Raw genomic sequence first — 17,352 nt, forward strand, 5'->3', positions numbered from 1 at the left:
ACTGCTTTCGCAGTAAATGAACTCGGAGCCGAAGTACTCGCTGAAGTCTGCAATCTTTCTTTTTTACGAACATGCATCCGTGCATCTTTGAATATGTCCTGCAAGATGTGCCTGGAGTATGTAAGAATAACAGGTAAAATCGCCAGACATCCAAACCAACCTTTAAAATCCATACACATCGTATAATAAAGGCTATACTGGTCTACTTGACATGCGGGTAGAGGAGCTTGCCGTTGCGGCTCTTTTTCCTAGGCTGACCATGGAGTTTAGCTATGCCACATCATGGTACAAACTCATCGCATACAAAGTTTTGAATTTTACTGTGTATTATTTATATCTAAATTTATATCGCTACGTCTTATCTTTTTAGGCGCCTTTCGGGAAACGCGCCAGCTCAGTCGCGCAACGGAATCCATGGCTGCGAAGGTGACAATACCGAAGCGTCCCGAACTCCCACGACAGACAACCAGTGGTGGAGATCTACTAAAAAAGGAGGAGGCTGTCACCAACAGCACAACAGATAGGGATGCGACTGGTGCGACCAGATTAAATATTCATAGTACGCTCGACTATTTATGAAGGTGTTCGCCTTAAACTACCCTACATCCTAGCATTCCCATTTACTAGTGTTTCATTGTTTTTTCTGAACATTAAGGTTTCTTGTATTGCGACTTTCTGTTTGACTTTCGTGCTATCCCAGAGACATATAAATTTATCTCATCTCTGGCTGGGCATAATGAACCGAAATTCAAAATTCAAGCTCCCTAATCTTATTTAGGCCAGTTTTACGGCACTGAAATGGATGCACTTTTGTGCACCGGCACAATCGTATTGATCCCCGCGGCAAGCATCATTATCGCACTCGCTCGTGCCTTTTATAATTTTGAGTACATATTATTAGAAGGAAAGTTAAACTGAATTCATTTGAAGATTCCTAATTGCTCCATGGGCTCTATGCGATCAGGCATACAATTACTGATGTCACAGCGCTTCCACTACCTATCTGTCCGTCCGTCTGTCAGACAAAACATCGTTAGGCCTTCTCCAAGTGGGAACCTCTGTTGAGACGAGTGCGTGTTAATAGCCTGCTCTGCAGCCTTCGTTGATGTCTTTTCATTCACAGATACTGGTACTGCAAGTGGCGTAGCAGAGCGCACCAAGAAGATTTCGCATGAAGATGTGACTGGAATATCTTCTAAAGCTGATGAGAAGGCCACCAGCAAAGGGCATTCACAGCCTGCCTTGGTCGACACCGACAATAACACACAAACCGGTATGAACAGATACAATTTTCTAGTGACGACCTGATACAGTGGCAGGAATTTGGATTTAGAAGAAGAGAAAGAAAAGAAAGAAACCACAGCACCCAGATATGCGCAGTTAAGTATTGCTTTTATGTAAAAAATAAATAGTTTTACCAAATGGTAGAAAATGCTGCACAGCCCACAGACATGGTAATGTGCCTTAATTACGCTTTTTTTTTTCGCTTTTCAAGGTTGCTCTACAGGTTTTCTTTATCCCTCCAGCCACTTCTGTCGTGCCAATGGATTTCGTGTTTCTTTAACTAGGAGTGATGAAGCCCAATCTCAAGTATATTATCGGCGTCCTTTTTTAGACATGTAACCATGAACATGTTCCCGTTAAGTTACACTCCTTCCTGCCAATTTATTGTCAGTACAATGCTTGCGTAAGGGAAAGGCACAAGAAAATTCGACAACTCTATACCCGGCGACGTTTAATTTTCCAAATTCTGAAGCTGAAGCCCCCGAGCACGATTCTTGGTGCCCAATACAGAGGGTGTTTCGGCGAACACTTTGAAATTTGTTTAAACGTTCCCTGTGGCAGATAGCACAATTCTAGCCCATGAGCTGGTTTACTCGAAGATGTGGACATTACGTGCGCAAACAAACTGAAATGAATTATCGAATTATTAACAAAGGTTCACTAATTAGGTTTTTAAGTAATTACTCCATATCAGATATTGTAATTTACAATTTCTAGCTGGGGAGACTGCAAGGCATGCCACATGAAACGAATTGTGTGGATGACACCATTTACAAGACATGCACCGTCAAGCTTGCGGTAAAAATAGGCTGTCCTTCCATGTACTTTCTTAGAACGTCGTTTTATGCATTGAAGCGCGAAAGTAACTGGAACGCCAATGCATTTCTCCGCAAAGTTCGGGAATTGGTATCTCGAAACTGGTGTCATCCTGAGACTTCGTAGGAAGTCGATAATTCCACACGGCTATTTTTCCTAAATTGCAATATGTGACATAAATTAATTACTGATACACTTATTTAGTGAATGTTTGTTAATTAGTCGATTAGTCATTTGTTTTTTGAGAAAGTATGTCCACATGTTCGAGTAGACCAGCTCACGGACTATAATTGTGTTATGTACCACAAGCAATCAAAAAATGTTTTTTTGAACGTGTTCGCTGCAACATCCGGTATGTGAAGTATAGGATTTGACTACGGGTGAACTTATATACCTGAGCAATCCGAGATGTATGCCATGCGATGCCGTCGCCTACCCTGTTGTATTCAAGTTAGTTTAAATGTGCTACGCGGGAGACTGGAATATTAGAGGTGGCCATTTCCGCGCCAAATATTAACTAAGCGCACTAGATCTCTGTATCCTGTGAAGTATGGCACTAATCATGGTAGCGTGGTACTTGTCAAAATGTGTTATTTGTTCTTTTTTTTAAAAGAAAACTTAAAATGCGGCAGCAATAGGTGTTTCGATCTTCTGTTATTCTTTATTCATGCACACCTAATTTTATTTCCTGATCATATTCTTCAACTTTTCCTTTTCCCTTGGTTCCCGTTCCTCCTTACCAAAATGTCGAGTAGTAGGGTAAAAAACAGCAGTTCAGGCCGACCACTTAGCTTCATCGCTGCTAATAAATGTATCGCTTTCGCTCCATTCTGCGGCTGCAGGTTATAACAACGAAGTATTCGTCAGCGCTTCATCGTTATCTTATGGCACCAGTGACACCAACAGGACTTTTTCGGATGAGACGTATGCCGGAACAGCCAGGGACGTCTCCATAAGCGTCACGGTGAATGGTGAGGTTAAACGTATACGCTAAAGATAGCCAGGTGTCACAACACGGTTTCAGATATTTTATGAGCCTTTCCCATTTGCATATATATATATATATATATATATATATATATATATATATATATATATATATATATATATATATGGCATTTAATTACTCGTGCATTAGCCGTATGAGGTTGCGTCCGTAGAAAATACAAAATTTTATTTAGCGTCGCCTTGATCGCCAGGGGGCGCCGAGAAGTGCGGACGCGCAAACATCGGCTCCCGTTTCCTCAAATGTTTTCGGTGGTGCAGTACGCGAAAACGCTTGAACACTGTGCATCATTCGACGCAGTTTGTTGCGGGGATCAAGCCGATACCGGATTTATATCGGTAGGTGCTTTTCTGGAACGTTTATACGACCTTGAACTTTTCGCCACGCCGGGCGGAGCTAACCCTAACGGGTCAACGCCGGTGAGGAGTACGGGCTAGGCCTTGGCCTAACTCCGGGGTGGTGGGGCATCATGCCCGAAGTCGAGATGGTGGAGGGGGTGGCAATCACCCCCGAAGAAGCAAGGTGCCCCGGCTGGACCACGGCAACGGGCAAGACTAAGAAGGCAAGGCAAGACACTTCCAAGTCGACGCCGAGCCCGGTAAAGCAGGGAGGCGGCAGGGGCGGCCGCCGCACGGCAGCCCCGCGGAACGCGCTGAAGAAGCTAGCCGCAGCCTCAAGGCTCCCGAGACTGCCACGGGACCATATTCGAGTCATCGTTAGGCCAAGGGGTGGCCTCGACGTGAAAAAGATAAGCACTATTAGAGTGGCACAGGCGCTGGCTATGGCGGCGGCGCTTTCACCCGACGAGGTTGGCGAAGACATCGTCTGCCCAAATAGCGTGCAAAACATCTACGTCGTCTCAACACCAGAAGAAAGGAACGCGCGTGCTTACGCGATGGTTCAACAGATCCACCTGCGCGAAGGGGTCTTTGAAGTGGCCGCGTACATGGCCGCCTCGGACAATACATGCAAGGGTGTTGTGAGAGGCGTCGACGTCGAGTTCAACGACGCTCAGCTCCGCGCAATGATCGTACACCGGCGGAACCCCACCGCGTTGGAGGTGCGTCGCATCAAGACCACCACTACGGTTATCGTCCTATTCGACGGACTGAGGGTGCCGAACTTTGTCATGTGTGGAGCAGGCATGCTGCCCTGCTCTCTATACAGAAGGCAAGTTGATGTGTGCTACGGTTGTGGGGAACTGAGCCACAGGGCCGATGTATGTCCGACCCCGAGTGTGAAGAAGTGCAGGGGATGCGGAGCCACATCCCCCACTGAAGGCCACCAGTGTGAGGCGAAATGCGGCATATGCGGCGGCCCTCACCCAACGGCTGATCGTAAGTGCGCGCAACGCTTCCAAACGCCGTATGTCGTCAGGCAGAGACGCCGGAGGCGCCGGCGGAAGAAAACAGGCGACGCCAAGAAGGCCGGCAACGCGGCACGCGAGATGAGCCAGGCACTGACGTCAGCGCTACGGAAGAGGAGCTCTTCGAGAGGACGCTCCCGCTCGCGCAGTCTTTCCCGTTCTAGAACGCGCTCCCGCTCACGTGGGCGCTCCGTGCAACGAGGGCGCTCTCAATCTAGGGGCCGCTCCAAGTCCAACGTGCGCATCGCAGGAGGTCCCACCTGGGCCGACAAAGTGAAACAGACGAAGCAGACGGGCCGGACGCAACACGCCGCCGCACAGGAGAGCGAGCGGGCGCATGATCCCAGGATCGCGCAGTTGATGAACGAAAACGCCAGCCTCAAGGAGGAAATCCGGAGAATGAAGGCCGACTTTGAGGCCTTCCGAAACGCCAGCGCCGTTCAAGCGGCTGCGCCAAGGCAAATGTCTACGGAAGAAGGGGCCACAGCAAGAGCGGTCAAGCGCAGAGCCACCTCCTCCCAGGGTACTGTTGAGGACGTGAGCACGGCGGAGGCTGCCATGCAGAGGTCTTTGGACCGCATGCAAAAATCCTTTGCCGAGCTGGTACAGAGTAACCAGGCCCTTCTACTCCGAGTGCAACTGCTTGAGAACGAGCTTGCCAAGCGATGTGACGTACACTACGGCGACGCCGCCAGGCCGGAGGCGGTGTCCAGTGAAATGCTACAAGACAACCAGCAGTCGTGGGCTGACGAGCAAAATGGCATCTCAGCCCAGCTCCGGTCCAACATGCCCAACCATGGCCAGACCGGATAGTAAGCTCATCGTGTGGCAGTGGAACTGCGCCAGCTTTCGGAGGCGCAGGCCTCAACTGGTGCAGTTCATCAAGGCCCGGGAGCCGCAAGAGAGGCCCCACGTCATTTTGCTACAGGAAACGGGAATGGAAACGATTTCCCTCCAGGGGTACCGAGCTGTCTCGTCGTTGGCGGAGAACGGGCTCGGCATCGCGATACTTATTGCAAATAAGTGCGCCTTCCAGGAGCACGATCTCCGTCTTGGCAACACCAAGCTGGAAGCGTTGCTCGTCGAGATCATACCAAACAGTTGGCTCAAGAACAGCGTCTACGTTATCAATGTGTACTGCTCGCCTAGGGACAACCGGCAGACCTTCTACAGCCTAACAACCAAGGCATCGTCCAAGGCGAGGGAGACGCCGCTTGTTCTGGCTGGAGATTTCAACGCGCCGCACGAAGCCTGGGGCTACGTGAGAAGCATTCCCAAAGGCTGCAGACTCCTGCAGGCAGCGACTGACAGCTCCCTAGAACTGATAACCGACCCCCATTACCCCACACGCATGGGAAATTCGGTCTCGAGAGACACCACCCCAGATCTGGCCTTCGTCAAGAACGCGCCGGGAGCAGAGTGGCACAACTTACAAGAGAACCTGGGAAGTGACCACTACATCGTGGAAATCTCCCTACCGGTCAGCGCGGCCCCGCAGAGGTCCTTCGAAATAGTCGACTGGGACGCCTTCCGAAAGAGACGGAAGGACGACCACGAGAAATACGAGTCGTTTGCGGACCTAGTGGCGCAGCTCAAGAAGGATGTAGCTGCGGTCACCAGGACCGTTGAAACAGACCTCAAGCTCGATCGCATGGACGCTCGATTGGCGCACCTGCTCGAAGCTAAGAATTCCCTCACGGCCAGATGGAAGACGCAGAAGCTGAATCGCAACCTCCGGAGGAGGATTGCGACCCTCAACCGCGAGATCGAATCGCACTGCAAGGAGCTCGGCCAGCAGCAATGGAACGAAGTGTGCGCGTCCGTCGACGGCCAGATGCGTGCGGGAGGCAAGTGGAACCTCCTCAAGCAGTTATTGGACGACACCCAGTCTAAGAGAAACCACACTCTGGCTATCGATAGGCTGGTCCACAAGCTTAACAGCGAAGGCGCATCTATGACCGAAGTGATGGACGAAGTCGCGCGTCGCTACCTCCCCATCGGGCAGTCCGGGCCAGAAGATTACCCGGCCTATGGCGGCAAGGCGGACGAGGAGCTCGACGCCCCCTTCTCCGTCTCGGAAGTCAGAGCGGCCCTTCAAGGCCTCAACGGAAGATCGGCGCCCGGGCCGGATGGAATCTCGAACAGACTCCTTCGAAATTTAGACGAAGGCTCGATCGAACTGCTCACCAAAGAAATAAACAATGTCTGGGAGGCCGGCATCGTACCGGATGCCTGGAAGGAAGCCTCGGTGATCCTAATTCCGAAGCCGGGCAAGACACCAGCCATGGACAGCCTGCGACCCATTTCGCTCACGTCTTGCGTGGGCAAGGTGGCGGAGCATGTCATCCACAACAGAATATCGAGGCATGTCGAGGAACGACACCTCCTCCCGCCGAATATGGTCGGCTTCAGACCCTCCCTGTCCACTCAAGAAGTCATGCTGCTGATCAAGAGGCAGATAGTCGACGTGGTCACGAGAGACGTCCGAGGCATCTTGGCGCTGGACATCGCCAAGGCCTTCGACACGGTCAAGCACAAGCACGTCCTCGACTCTGTGACGAGATTGAACCTCGGCGAACGCTTTCACGCGTTCGTGAGCTCTTTCCTAAGGGATCGCAAGGCCACGATCAAATTGGGCCAGGTCAAGTCGGACGGATACGCGCTGGGAGCCTGCGGCACGCCGCAGGGTGCGGTGTTATCTCCACTGCTTTTCAACATCTCCATGAGAGACCTATCAGTCCGACTCGACCGCATCGGGGCCGTCAATCTCAATCACGCTATCTACGCGGACGACATCACCATCTGGTGCGGCGGTGGGTCGGACGCAGCGGTGGAGCGGGCCCTGCAAGAGGCCTTGCAAGTCACGGAAGAATTCCTCGAGGGCACGGGACTCGTCCTCTCGCCGACTAAGTCGGAACTCTTGCTCTATCGACCCGACAGAAAAGGCCGCAAGTTCGACACGACGCTGGACCAAGTACCGATCGAACTCAGAACGAAGACGGGTCAGCGCATCCAGAGGGTGGATTCTCTCAGAGTGCTCGGACTGGTCCTCAATGCAAAGGGCAACAACGCGCAAACGATCGCGCGCCTGAGTGCGAAGACGGAGAACATGCTTCGACTTGTTTCGCGAGTGACGAGCAGGAGGGGGGGCATCAGCGAAGCCAACCTCATAAGGATCTACCACGCCTTCCTTATGAGCCATATCAACTACGTGGCTTCTGCGCTAAACTGGTCACGTTCGGAGGAGAACAAGATCGACGCACTCATGAGGAAGAGTATCAAACGAGTCCTCGGCATCCCCATGACGACCAGCACGGAGAAGTTGATGCAACTCGGGGTCCACAACACCCTGAGCGAAGTCGTCGAAGCGCAGAAAACGGCACAGATCGTTCGCCTCTCTACCACCAAGGCCGGCCGCCGAATACTCGAGATGGCGGGTCTGGCAGCCATGGCCGAGGAGTCGTGCGCCGTCCCGCTTTGCCAGAGTGAAAGGGAAACCTTTCGAGTCTCCCCCTTCCCGAGGAATGTTCATCCACAACACAACGAGGCCCGGCGCGCAGCCAGAGCCCGAGCACTCATCAAGACTGCCCTGCAAACCCCAGAGCGCTCGTCCTTTGTCGACGCGGCGCGGTATCCCGGATCAAACTCGTACGTGGCCACGGTGGTTGACCCCCAGGGCAAGATCCTGAATGCGGCGTCTATACAACGTTCGACGGCGTCCGTCGCAGAGCAAGTCGCAGTGGCGCTGGCTCTGTGCGAACCCGGGCGCACGCATATCTTCACGGACTCCAGGTCGGCGGCGATGGCCTTTCTCGCCGGCTCTGTCTCGGCCGAGGCTGCGGCGGTGCTGAGGACCCGTAAGACAGGCACGGCCGGTCATGTCATCACTTGGTTCCCGGCTCACATGGGCCGGAACGTCTCCCCCGGCTCGATCAACCCTAATGAGCTGGCCCACGACCAGGCGCGAGGTCTCATCAACCGCGCCAGTCCGAGGAGCCCGGCTTCGCAGGGGATCGACCGAACCACGGACCCGCTGCTTACTTTCCACGAGATCACTACTCATTACCAGCTGGGACGCAGACAGTATCCGGCTCCTCACCCGAAGCTGGGCAGACCCCAGGCCTCGGTGCTGAGAATGCTGCAGACGGGCTCCTTTCCGTCTCGCTCGAGGCTGAGCCACTACTCTCCAGGTGTGGATCCCCGCTGCCCAGACTGCGGCGAGGAACGGTCGACCTTGAACCACATGCTGTGGCAATGTTCTGCTTTGCGCCACTCGCCTTTAAACCGGCAAGAAGACTGGGATGAAGCCGTCAAGAGCACCGACCTTCAAGTCCAGCTTCGGGCTGTCCAAAGGGCCTGCGACAGGGCTGAAGATCACGGTCTTCCGCCCCCGGCGCAGGTGCGGCCCGCGACTACGACACGGTAGTTCCTTAGGACCAATTAAAGTTTCTTGTCTGTCTGTCTGTCTAGCGTCGCCTTGTAAAAATATGACTCGTTATATCCGTTGGATGTAACGTTTATGAATTCGGGTAAATTCTATGCTCCTTTCCAGCCTACGATTGACACTTATATGGAAGTAATGTCGTAGAACTGAACATCGAGTGAAACTGTAGCTGGAAATGCGATGGGCATTTCATTATTTGTCCACTATAAATGCTATCATACCCAACCAAAAAAAGAAGTGTACTTGAGAACTGTATAGATCCTCTCAGCTAACATGGAAGCAATCTCCCTTTTCTCTCATGTTCAATAAAAATGCATATGGCACGGCACTTTAGGATTCATATATATATGCGTTTCTATGTCCATCGCTAAGCGCACACACATTGCTACAATATATATGCTTGGCGTAAAATTATTGCCTCGACAGCCACAAAACTGCTCGTAGGCAAGAGCGTTCCTTACTGACTACTCGTCAGGTGGCCCTCCGATATCCATATCGGTTGGCGTGGTAATGAGACAACTGCCGTCCGTACATGGACACATATTTGCAGCACAGTGGTCGCACAACTGTGCAAGCAATCATGGGAACAGCCACAAGTGCATGTCATTGAATTCACTTCAGGCTTAAGCTTCATAGGTTCAGACGCCACCACTTTTTGTCATTGTCTGTTAACCATGCAGACACATACTGGCCAGCGGACACCAGCAAACACGCGGTGCAAGATAGAGATGGCCTAGAGCCGTCGCCTTTGCCGAATGTTGTCAACAAAACTACCGCGGTCGGAGGTTTAGAAAGGCGACCGATCGACGTCAGTATCCCAGCAGTAAATGGTAGGCTTGTACGTAAAATGTAGAGCAATATATAAACTACTATTGCAAAAAGAAAGCTATGTTTGATTTCATTGATTTCGCTATTGGCCACTGCGATAGCCTTAATTTTCACGCCACACTCGTCAATAAAGGACTCATGTAGGTCCGAAACATCGCCTACTGCTAACCTAGCCATACTACATAAAAATTCCTGGGCTACGTATAAAGCATCAAATGTGGTGGTAAGGGGCTGCTCAGGTGCTTAAGAACGGAGTTTTTTAGATTGCAGCGGTCCAAAAACTGAAGTCTATGTCCGACTGCCCGCGTATTTTCTCCAAGATTGGTCCTTGTAAATTCACTGCAATGAATACTATTATAAATAAGTACCTCAAGAAATCAGCCAGAAAGCGAAACAATAAATGAACGAGTGAACATAACAAAAACAAACGAACGATCGACCGAAAAAGGTAACGAACGAACGAACGAACGAACGAACGAACGAACGAACGAACGAACGAACGAACGAACGAACGAACGAACGAATGAGCATAGTCATGTATAAAAGCCGACGCGCTGTACAAGCACATCAGATTTTCTACGATCGTCGACTTTGCTCCTCGCTAGCGTTGTGCATTATGTGTTACTTGTTTTGCTATGCAAGAGTTCGCCCAATAATGTGTCAAACTTGTAACTCATAGTTTTGACACTGCGTCATTCTTCAGCGTCACTACAACGTGACAATACGAAGAAACACACACTCTTTCAGCGCTGAATGTGGCGGGGCTACAAAACAACCTGAACCTGAATTCACAAGACTTCTTAGGCAAGTGTGTTATCTCATTGGCCGGATTTCGCGCTCCTATCAGGCATGACACCGATCGGCTTGATAACGAGACGAGCGCCGTGACGGTGCCCAATAGGCGACGACATCCACTTACGAAGTACTTTGTTCTGACGAATCATGCAGCGGGAACGGTCAGAAAATGAGAAATCTCACTAAAGTACCCGAAGCTGATCGCATTGCAACTGCGTACCGCGTTGCAATGCATGTCATCTCTTTGATTCTCTGGTTTGTTGTTTTTGCAGACACAAAGCCACCATTTGCCCCAAACGAGCTCACGGCCAAAGCAGTGCCTCGTGAGGCGCCCACGTCGACCACCCGCGCCGTTACTCAAACCGTCGAGGGCGAAGCTTTCGAAACAGGACCAGACGACGGCTTCTACGGAACGACAGGTACAAAGCAGTACGAATGCTCACACGGTCTACAGCCTGTAAATTTTGATGAGAAGCATTGTGATAACCGGATCCCGGGTTTTCGTTTTCCGTGCAGTCGGGTAGTCTGAATCGCGCCGTCAATAGCTATGTAGAAATTGCGGACAATCCAGCGCACTTGATGAAATAAACGTTTACTGTAGTCCCCGTGATGCATTTTGATGAAATTACATGTGAAGAGGCATATTATGTGTGAGATTTTATTTTAGTAAACCGTTCACGTTCTTCTCACGTCGCAGAAATTGTGTCATGCTGCGCGGTGAAACGCCATGTAACTGCTTTTCTTTCGCATCGCGTTTTACCTGCCATGCAAGACAGCAGGTCACGCAGACTATCCGCCACGTGACCGACTCACGTTGTCTCCGTTTAAGATTACACAGTGTCCAGGATCGGTTCATTTTCATTATAATATCTGCAGCAGGATATGCAGAAGGTCACACAAGAAAGCTATCATTGACTTTGACAACAATATTCGATGGTTCCGGCCATAGCGTTTTCTTTTTTGTTATTGTACGCCATTGTAGGCACCCTGCATACATGGTACGTGGGAATAGCAACTTCGTTCGCGTAAGCTATAGCACTTCGAGACGATTGGCGAGTGCGCCGCATCTAATAGCTGAGAGCGTCATCTTCCTCCAACTTACACTCGTAGTAATTAGCACATTGAGACGCTATGTGCCATGGCGCTTCCAATGGTGGGCATCGCCTTTGGGATAGGCCGATATCGACCGATGCGGAACATTCAGCAGGTGTTTCTTCTATTTTAGTGGCACGTTGAGCATGGGAGTTTCTCCTATAGTCTGTCTCCGAGCTGATGTATCGTGCTTTGCACTCGATGTGACGTTACGCATTTCCTCAATCCCAGCCTCCACGATGCGCCCGTAAAACCTGTTCTATGGAGGTGTTTGAAAGTTAAAAACGTGACAAAAAAGGCTGCTTCCATCTTTCTCCTTGTAAACAGCAGATGATGCGCCCAGTTCAGCGCGTTGTGTGCATGCGTGCCTGCGCGCACACGCGCTCGAGATGGCGTTACGCGTTCCGCTATACTTGGCGTTGGTTAGGTTCACGTGACAATCGTGCTGTTTAAAATCAAGCGCTTAAAGGGGACTCTTCTGTATGCTACAATTGGCCGCTGAACGAGATCCTACAGCGGAAGTAGGCACAAACAGAAAAATTAAAACATTTAATCATCTGCATTGTGTGACAAATGCTTCGCTTTAACATATGCAATGTGGGATTTCCGTATTTCCTTTTTAGGTGCTTTCTTTACTTATACCTCTCGCACTTTGGCATTGGTTGGTTGGTCGGGATATTGGCAAATTAGCTCAGCGTGACTTATACAGAAGCTATCGCTCAATTGATTAATGCGTCCGATTGCGGAATTCGAACCAGGGTCCGAAAAGACATCGCCAGGGACGCATTGTGTGTCTCTTCTTTGTTCGACGTCCTTTCTTTGTGCGCACATAAGTCTCTAAATAATCATGTACAACCAACTCGCCCAATACGTAACGCTTCTGAACACACAATAGCCTGATGCTGTAGCCGCCCTACCTTTGGCTAATGAAATGTGTAGAAACCCGCGAAGGCGTGTAAATATGGCTTCTACAAATTGTATCGACTAGAGAACACACGCTAATTACTAGGTGACAGTATAGGGATCTTTCATATGCATGTCTTGCAGTTGACCGTGCACGTGTGTATGAAGGCTCCCAAGGGCGACAATTCGACGTCTATATTGCAAGTGTTGTATGCATATAGGCTCGTTAGGTGACAGTCGTCTGCTCCAGCATTACGCAGAATATTGAAATGGCTCGAGATTAAGTGAATAATTTTATCATTAATGCTACTCTCCGCTCGTGGCAGAGAGCCCTTTCATGCAATGGAAACGCTCGTTTACGCTAGTGAAGCGATAAATAGCGACAGGATTAGCGCCATTTTTGGACCAAAAGTGCTTCGTTTATATCGATTTGCAGAGTGCGTGGGATTTCTTAGATCTTTATTTTTAAGACGTAGACGTTTCGTAACGGGGCCAATTCATTTAATGAAGACGTGCCGTTGCGGCAACTCTAAACGTTAGCATCACTTTTTCGTCTCACCCAGCAGAGGAGCCACGATGGGAGGGCCGCATGGGTGGCGAAGTACGCGCCACCAATCGACTGCTGTGCACAGCCGGGAGCAGAGCTTCCTCGGAGGAGATGCTGCCGCCGGACGGACTCTGCGACCTGATGTTCTACACGGATGTCGTGTGGCAGGACGGAGCACTGCGCGGTGTCCAGAACAAGGAGAGCTGGGAAGCCTTCCAGGCTGCTGCCGCAGCAGCCACGAGAAGCGGACACGGACTGTCAGTCGATTACGGGTACACGCGCTTTTCACCGACTAGTATGTTCACTCGGAAAGATGTGGCGCATCCGGGGCGCCGAACCATTTCTTGCCTCGAGACAAGTTCCGTTCGCCTAGCGGTGGTTAGCGGCGGCAGCGTTCCGGTAACGTGGAAAGCAAAAACTCTCCTGTATTAGATACAGTTGCACATTAAAGAAGACCAGGAGCTCAAAATCGGTAACAATTATGTGTGCACCGTACGCAGCGCCTCCGTCCACATGTTACTTTGGAAAATTAAATGACAATTTATTTGATGTTCTGTCCTGCCACAAACAAATGTGCGCTGTGTATTCGCTCGTTCGGTGACATGATGCCGCTTCAACAGAACCCCTACAAAAACATTCGTTCTGACAGTGAATTCTCTAGAGCCCAGAGGTGAATCCGCTCTGTCATATATCCGTAGATAACTGAAACACACGTGCAGGATTATTATAGTTACTGACACGCATACAGCAGTTCTAGGTAGCAGGCCTACTTGTTCGAATCCTTAGTACAACCCTAAATGACGTTAACGTACAAATATGCGCTCAACCTAATTTGCTAAATGTCCTGTATACGCACAGATATACGTGAGTATGCCTGCTTCCTGGATAGCGGACTGACCTTTGTGGCACTCTAAAATAGATTTTCGTGAGAAAAGCTCATCATCTCGGTTTTTGGGAGGACAGTGAAGAATAATCGCTAAAACATGCAGAAACTCGTAATGTTTACGCTACTTCGTTGTAGCTTCTGTTCTTTAATGCACCGTGCTACCGTTTACGTCAAACAAATGTTTCACTTTGGCAGTAGATTTTTGTGACAATTTCTCATCAAAGGCGAAGCTTCAGGAAAGGACCACGTAGCTCGCAAAAAACAATTGGCACTCGTTAACGTTCGTGCATGCTTTCTTATTTTGTTCCCTAACATAAATGGATCTTATTTTCTAGGTCAAGATAAATTATTTCTTTTTGTGTGGGTATGTTAGATGTAACCTGCTCTGGTAACGGGAACTAATATTTGGTGTCATTGACCGGCAACATAACATAAACTGGCTCAGACTCGCTCGCAAGTCAAATTTTTTGCTCAGGGTCTTGCTCGGACTCATGAATCACCAAAATTCTACTCGTTCAGCCTCATTCGCGCTTAGTATCACTGCAATTCTAATCAGCCGGCTCACTCGGACTCAAACTCAACTGAGTTCTACTCAGCTGGAATTAAATCGGATTCAGACTCGCCGGCATTTTACTCAGTAGGGCTCACTCGGACTCACGGGTCGATCTGAGTCTGAGCGAGTTTGCTGACCTATGCTCGGAGTCTTACTACACCACGGTCGCTTTGGGTGTGCCTTACTCCTGAAACTTTCTTTTTTTGCCCTCGTTTTACTTATCTGTGCAGAAGAGCCAATGACCTTTACGGGAGCCTCACTACGCCTCTGGGTCGGCAGAAGCTACGCGAGTTGTTTTTCAAGAACGTCGTCCACTACGGCATATTGAAAGCAACGGGAACGGTGGCGCAGCTCCTTGAAGATATGCATGGAAAGCTAACACTGCTGAAGGTATCACTAATAAATTATTTTGGTAGTATTACCGTTTTGTGGCCTCATAGGAAGGCCTTGGTGTTTCAAAGACGGAGTACTGTTTCGAAAAACCGAGTAATTTTGCGTTTTGCCTGCGAACTGAATGCAGCGGAACTTGTGTTGTTTTGGTTCTTCATCTCTCCGTGTCACCTATACTGCTCATAAAGTAAACTGTAAAACTGCCACCAAGCTAATAATGATGAAACTATACTTCTCTCCACTGCATACGTCGTAACAGCCGAACGATTGCCATCTTCGGCGTCAATCGGCAGACGCCTACAGGCACTCTTCCCAGAAATACTACAGATATATGTGCAGAGGTACTATTACGCTTTATGCAGCATAAGCTTCCAAAACAACCCGTCTTTGTGCCGACTAGGCGTAAAAAAATTCACAGTTTAATATCTCTAATTCTGTTTACCCCATTACCGTTAACACCAGTTAAGAGCCTCAGACTGCTCGATACCTTATTTTCACATGATTTTCTGGGCAACTCTGGTGCACCTAAAGAAGTCTTTAACGGATTCCAGTGTCCCGCAATGAACGAGGATGAAAGGGCTTCGCCGAAACGGCTCCGCACATCAGCTTCCTCGCAGCGTTTACTGCAAGGTTTGAAGGCAGTCCTCCAGATAGAGCTGCGACTGTGCGGCCCCTTTGGGCTCACTTCGGTCTCGTGCGCTCGTGTGACCAGAGTGTGCGTAGGTTGCCAAATGTCCAGAGAGGGTGTACGTACTGCAAAAATGAGTACAGTGTCTACAACGAAAGTACCGCGACGACACATTTCTGCACCGTTGGCGAGCATGGCAACATATGTGACAGATGTTACACTGTTTTGCGCATGTGGAGCAACTATATGGTTCAGTGGACGGGAAACCTAGTTTACTGCGATTTCTAAACTGTGGCTTGCTGACGTAGCTGTAAAGGGGAAAGAAGGCTGTTGTGCTTACACAGGGAGCCGAGCAAGGTGGTGAGATGGGTGCGTTGGTTTGGATTCATTTTAACGTATGAAACAGTTGGTTTCTATGAGCTGTTTCACACGTGAAAAAGACTGACAACCGAGGGTGGTTCTTGCTTGCACGGTGCGTTCAGCCTAACGTTAGCACATGGAAAGCGTTATTCGTACTCTTACATATAGATGCGTACGTCCTGTTTTTAACACAGAGTGAACGCGCCGATGTCTCCACACTGAGCGAGCACTTGCGAGTTTCGTGGCCACTTGGTCATATATAGCAACACACAGAGTGTCCCAGCTAACATCAGTCTGAGTTTAAAAATATGCCGATTCACTCTTAAGACAACGCGACCAAAAAGCATGTTGGTGACTACTGTATGTAGTAAGCCACACTATTTTTGTATTCTACTTTGTTGCATAATTAGTCAAGGCTAATTAACCAACTTCTGAAGCCACAAAGTTAGGCAATAAATTCCAATTAGAAAGTTTTAGAGTGGTTTGCTAAACGCCCGATTAAACAGTTTCTAACTTTTATCTATTAAGTTGTAGTTTTCTTTTGGCTTACTGCTGATGCCCGCAAACTGCAGAAAAGTACCACGTGTCATGCCCCCTTGGGTGCCGGGATTTCAGTGTTCCCAAATGTTCCGCGCACAAACGAACACAGCATTTAGGAGGGTGTGCTTCCCCAACATGGCAGTGACGCAGGCGTTGGCTGTGCGATTGACACCAGCAACCGTTATCTCTCAAGCTGCGATAATGATTGCCCTGTCGCCATTTAAGTGGTGAAAAAGATCGCATGCTGCCTAAAGTCACGCCAATCTAAGCTTCTGACATGACAGCTTGCTACCGTAAACTACGTATACATCACTGGTTATTTAAAGTCAGTTTCAAGAAGGGCGTTGAGACCTCACCCGAAATTTGCTGCCGAAGTGAGCTGAAGGGTACTGAAAGTGTACAACACCAATTAATTCTGGGAAAGGGGGCAAACGTGGAAATAATGGCTACTTCTTTGACTTGCAGTGGGCAGGTTAAAAATCGCCATGTCAGGCCATTACGTATGTTCTCATTGCCTTCTGATACCGGATGTCTGTGGGTGACCTGACCACAAACACCTTATGTGGTGAAACATTTAACGTCATATGGTATTGAAGTATCTGACAGTTGCTTATCTTATACTGCTCATAAAGTTCAGTACAAGATCACTACAATCAGTGAACTCCTTGATCTCACCTTACGCCCTTGCAAATTTTTGCAGGCGCTGAAGCAGCTGCAAGAAAAGTTCATCTCCGAGGCCCCAATGACGAAGCCGAGGCTGGACGTTGCTCTCGGAGTCAGATTCACCACTTACGACAGCCCTGACGACAGCAAGCATCATTCTGCGGCAATGACAGCGATGTCCAAGTAAGCATTCCTAGTGGAGGAGTATAATGGTTGTCGCTCTGTGGAGCTTAAGGAAAGCTGTCATGTCT

At 49.5% G+C, this 17,352-nt stretch overlaps 1 protein-coding gene across 1 annotated transcript; it reads left to right on the forward strand.

Annotated features, from left to right (window-relative positions):
* Positions 1-414: 414 nt before the first annotated feature.
* LOC135903812 (uncharacterized) lies at positions 415-17,288 on the forward strand. Its single transcript, XM_065434230.1, has 7 exons — positions 415-535; positions 1,067-1,273; positions 2,943-3,071; positions 10,812-10,958; positions 13,098-13,353; positions 14,751-14,910; positions 17,139-17,288. Exons 1-7 carry the CDS (start codon positions 415-417, stop codon positions 17,286-17,288), a joined length of 1,170 nt encoding a protein of 389 aa, XP_065290302.1.
* Positions 17,289-17,352: the final 64 nt, after the last annotated feature.

The sequence above is a fragment of the Dermacentor albipictus genome, chromosome 4, assembly GCF_038994185.2.
Source record: "Dermacentor albipictus isolate Rhodes 1998 colony chromosome 4, USDA_Dalb.pri_finalv2, whole genome shotgun sequence".
Taxonomy (NCBI): Eukaryota; Metazoa; Arthropoda; class Arachnida; order Ixodida; family Ixodidae; genus Dermacentor; species Dermacentor albipictus.

Excerpts from the sequence above, each read along its gene's own strand:
- LOC135903812 (XM_065434230.1), top strand. The coding sequence starts at position 415 with ATGGCTGCGAAGGTGACAATACCGAAGCGTCCCGAACTCCCACGACAG. Across the intron at positions 3,072-10,811 it reads CATAAGCGTCACGGTGAATG|ACACAAAGCCACCATTTGCC; the intron begins GTGAGGTTAAAC and ends TTGTTTTTGCAG. Across the intron at positions 10,959-13,097 it reads CGGCTTCTACGGAACGACAG|CAGAGGAGCCACGATGGGAG; the intron begins GTACAAAGCAGT and ends CGTCTCACCCAG.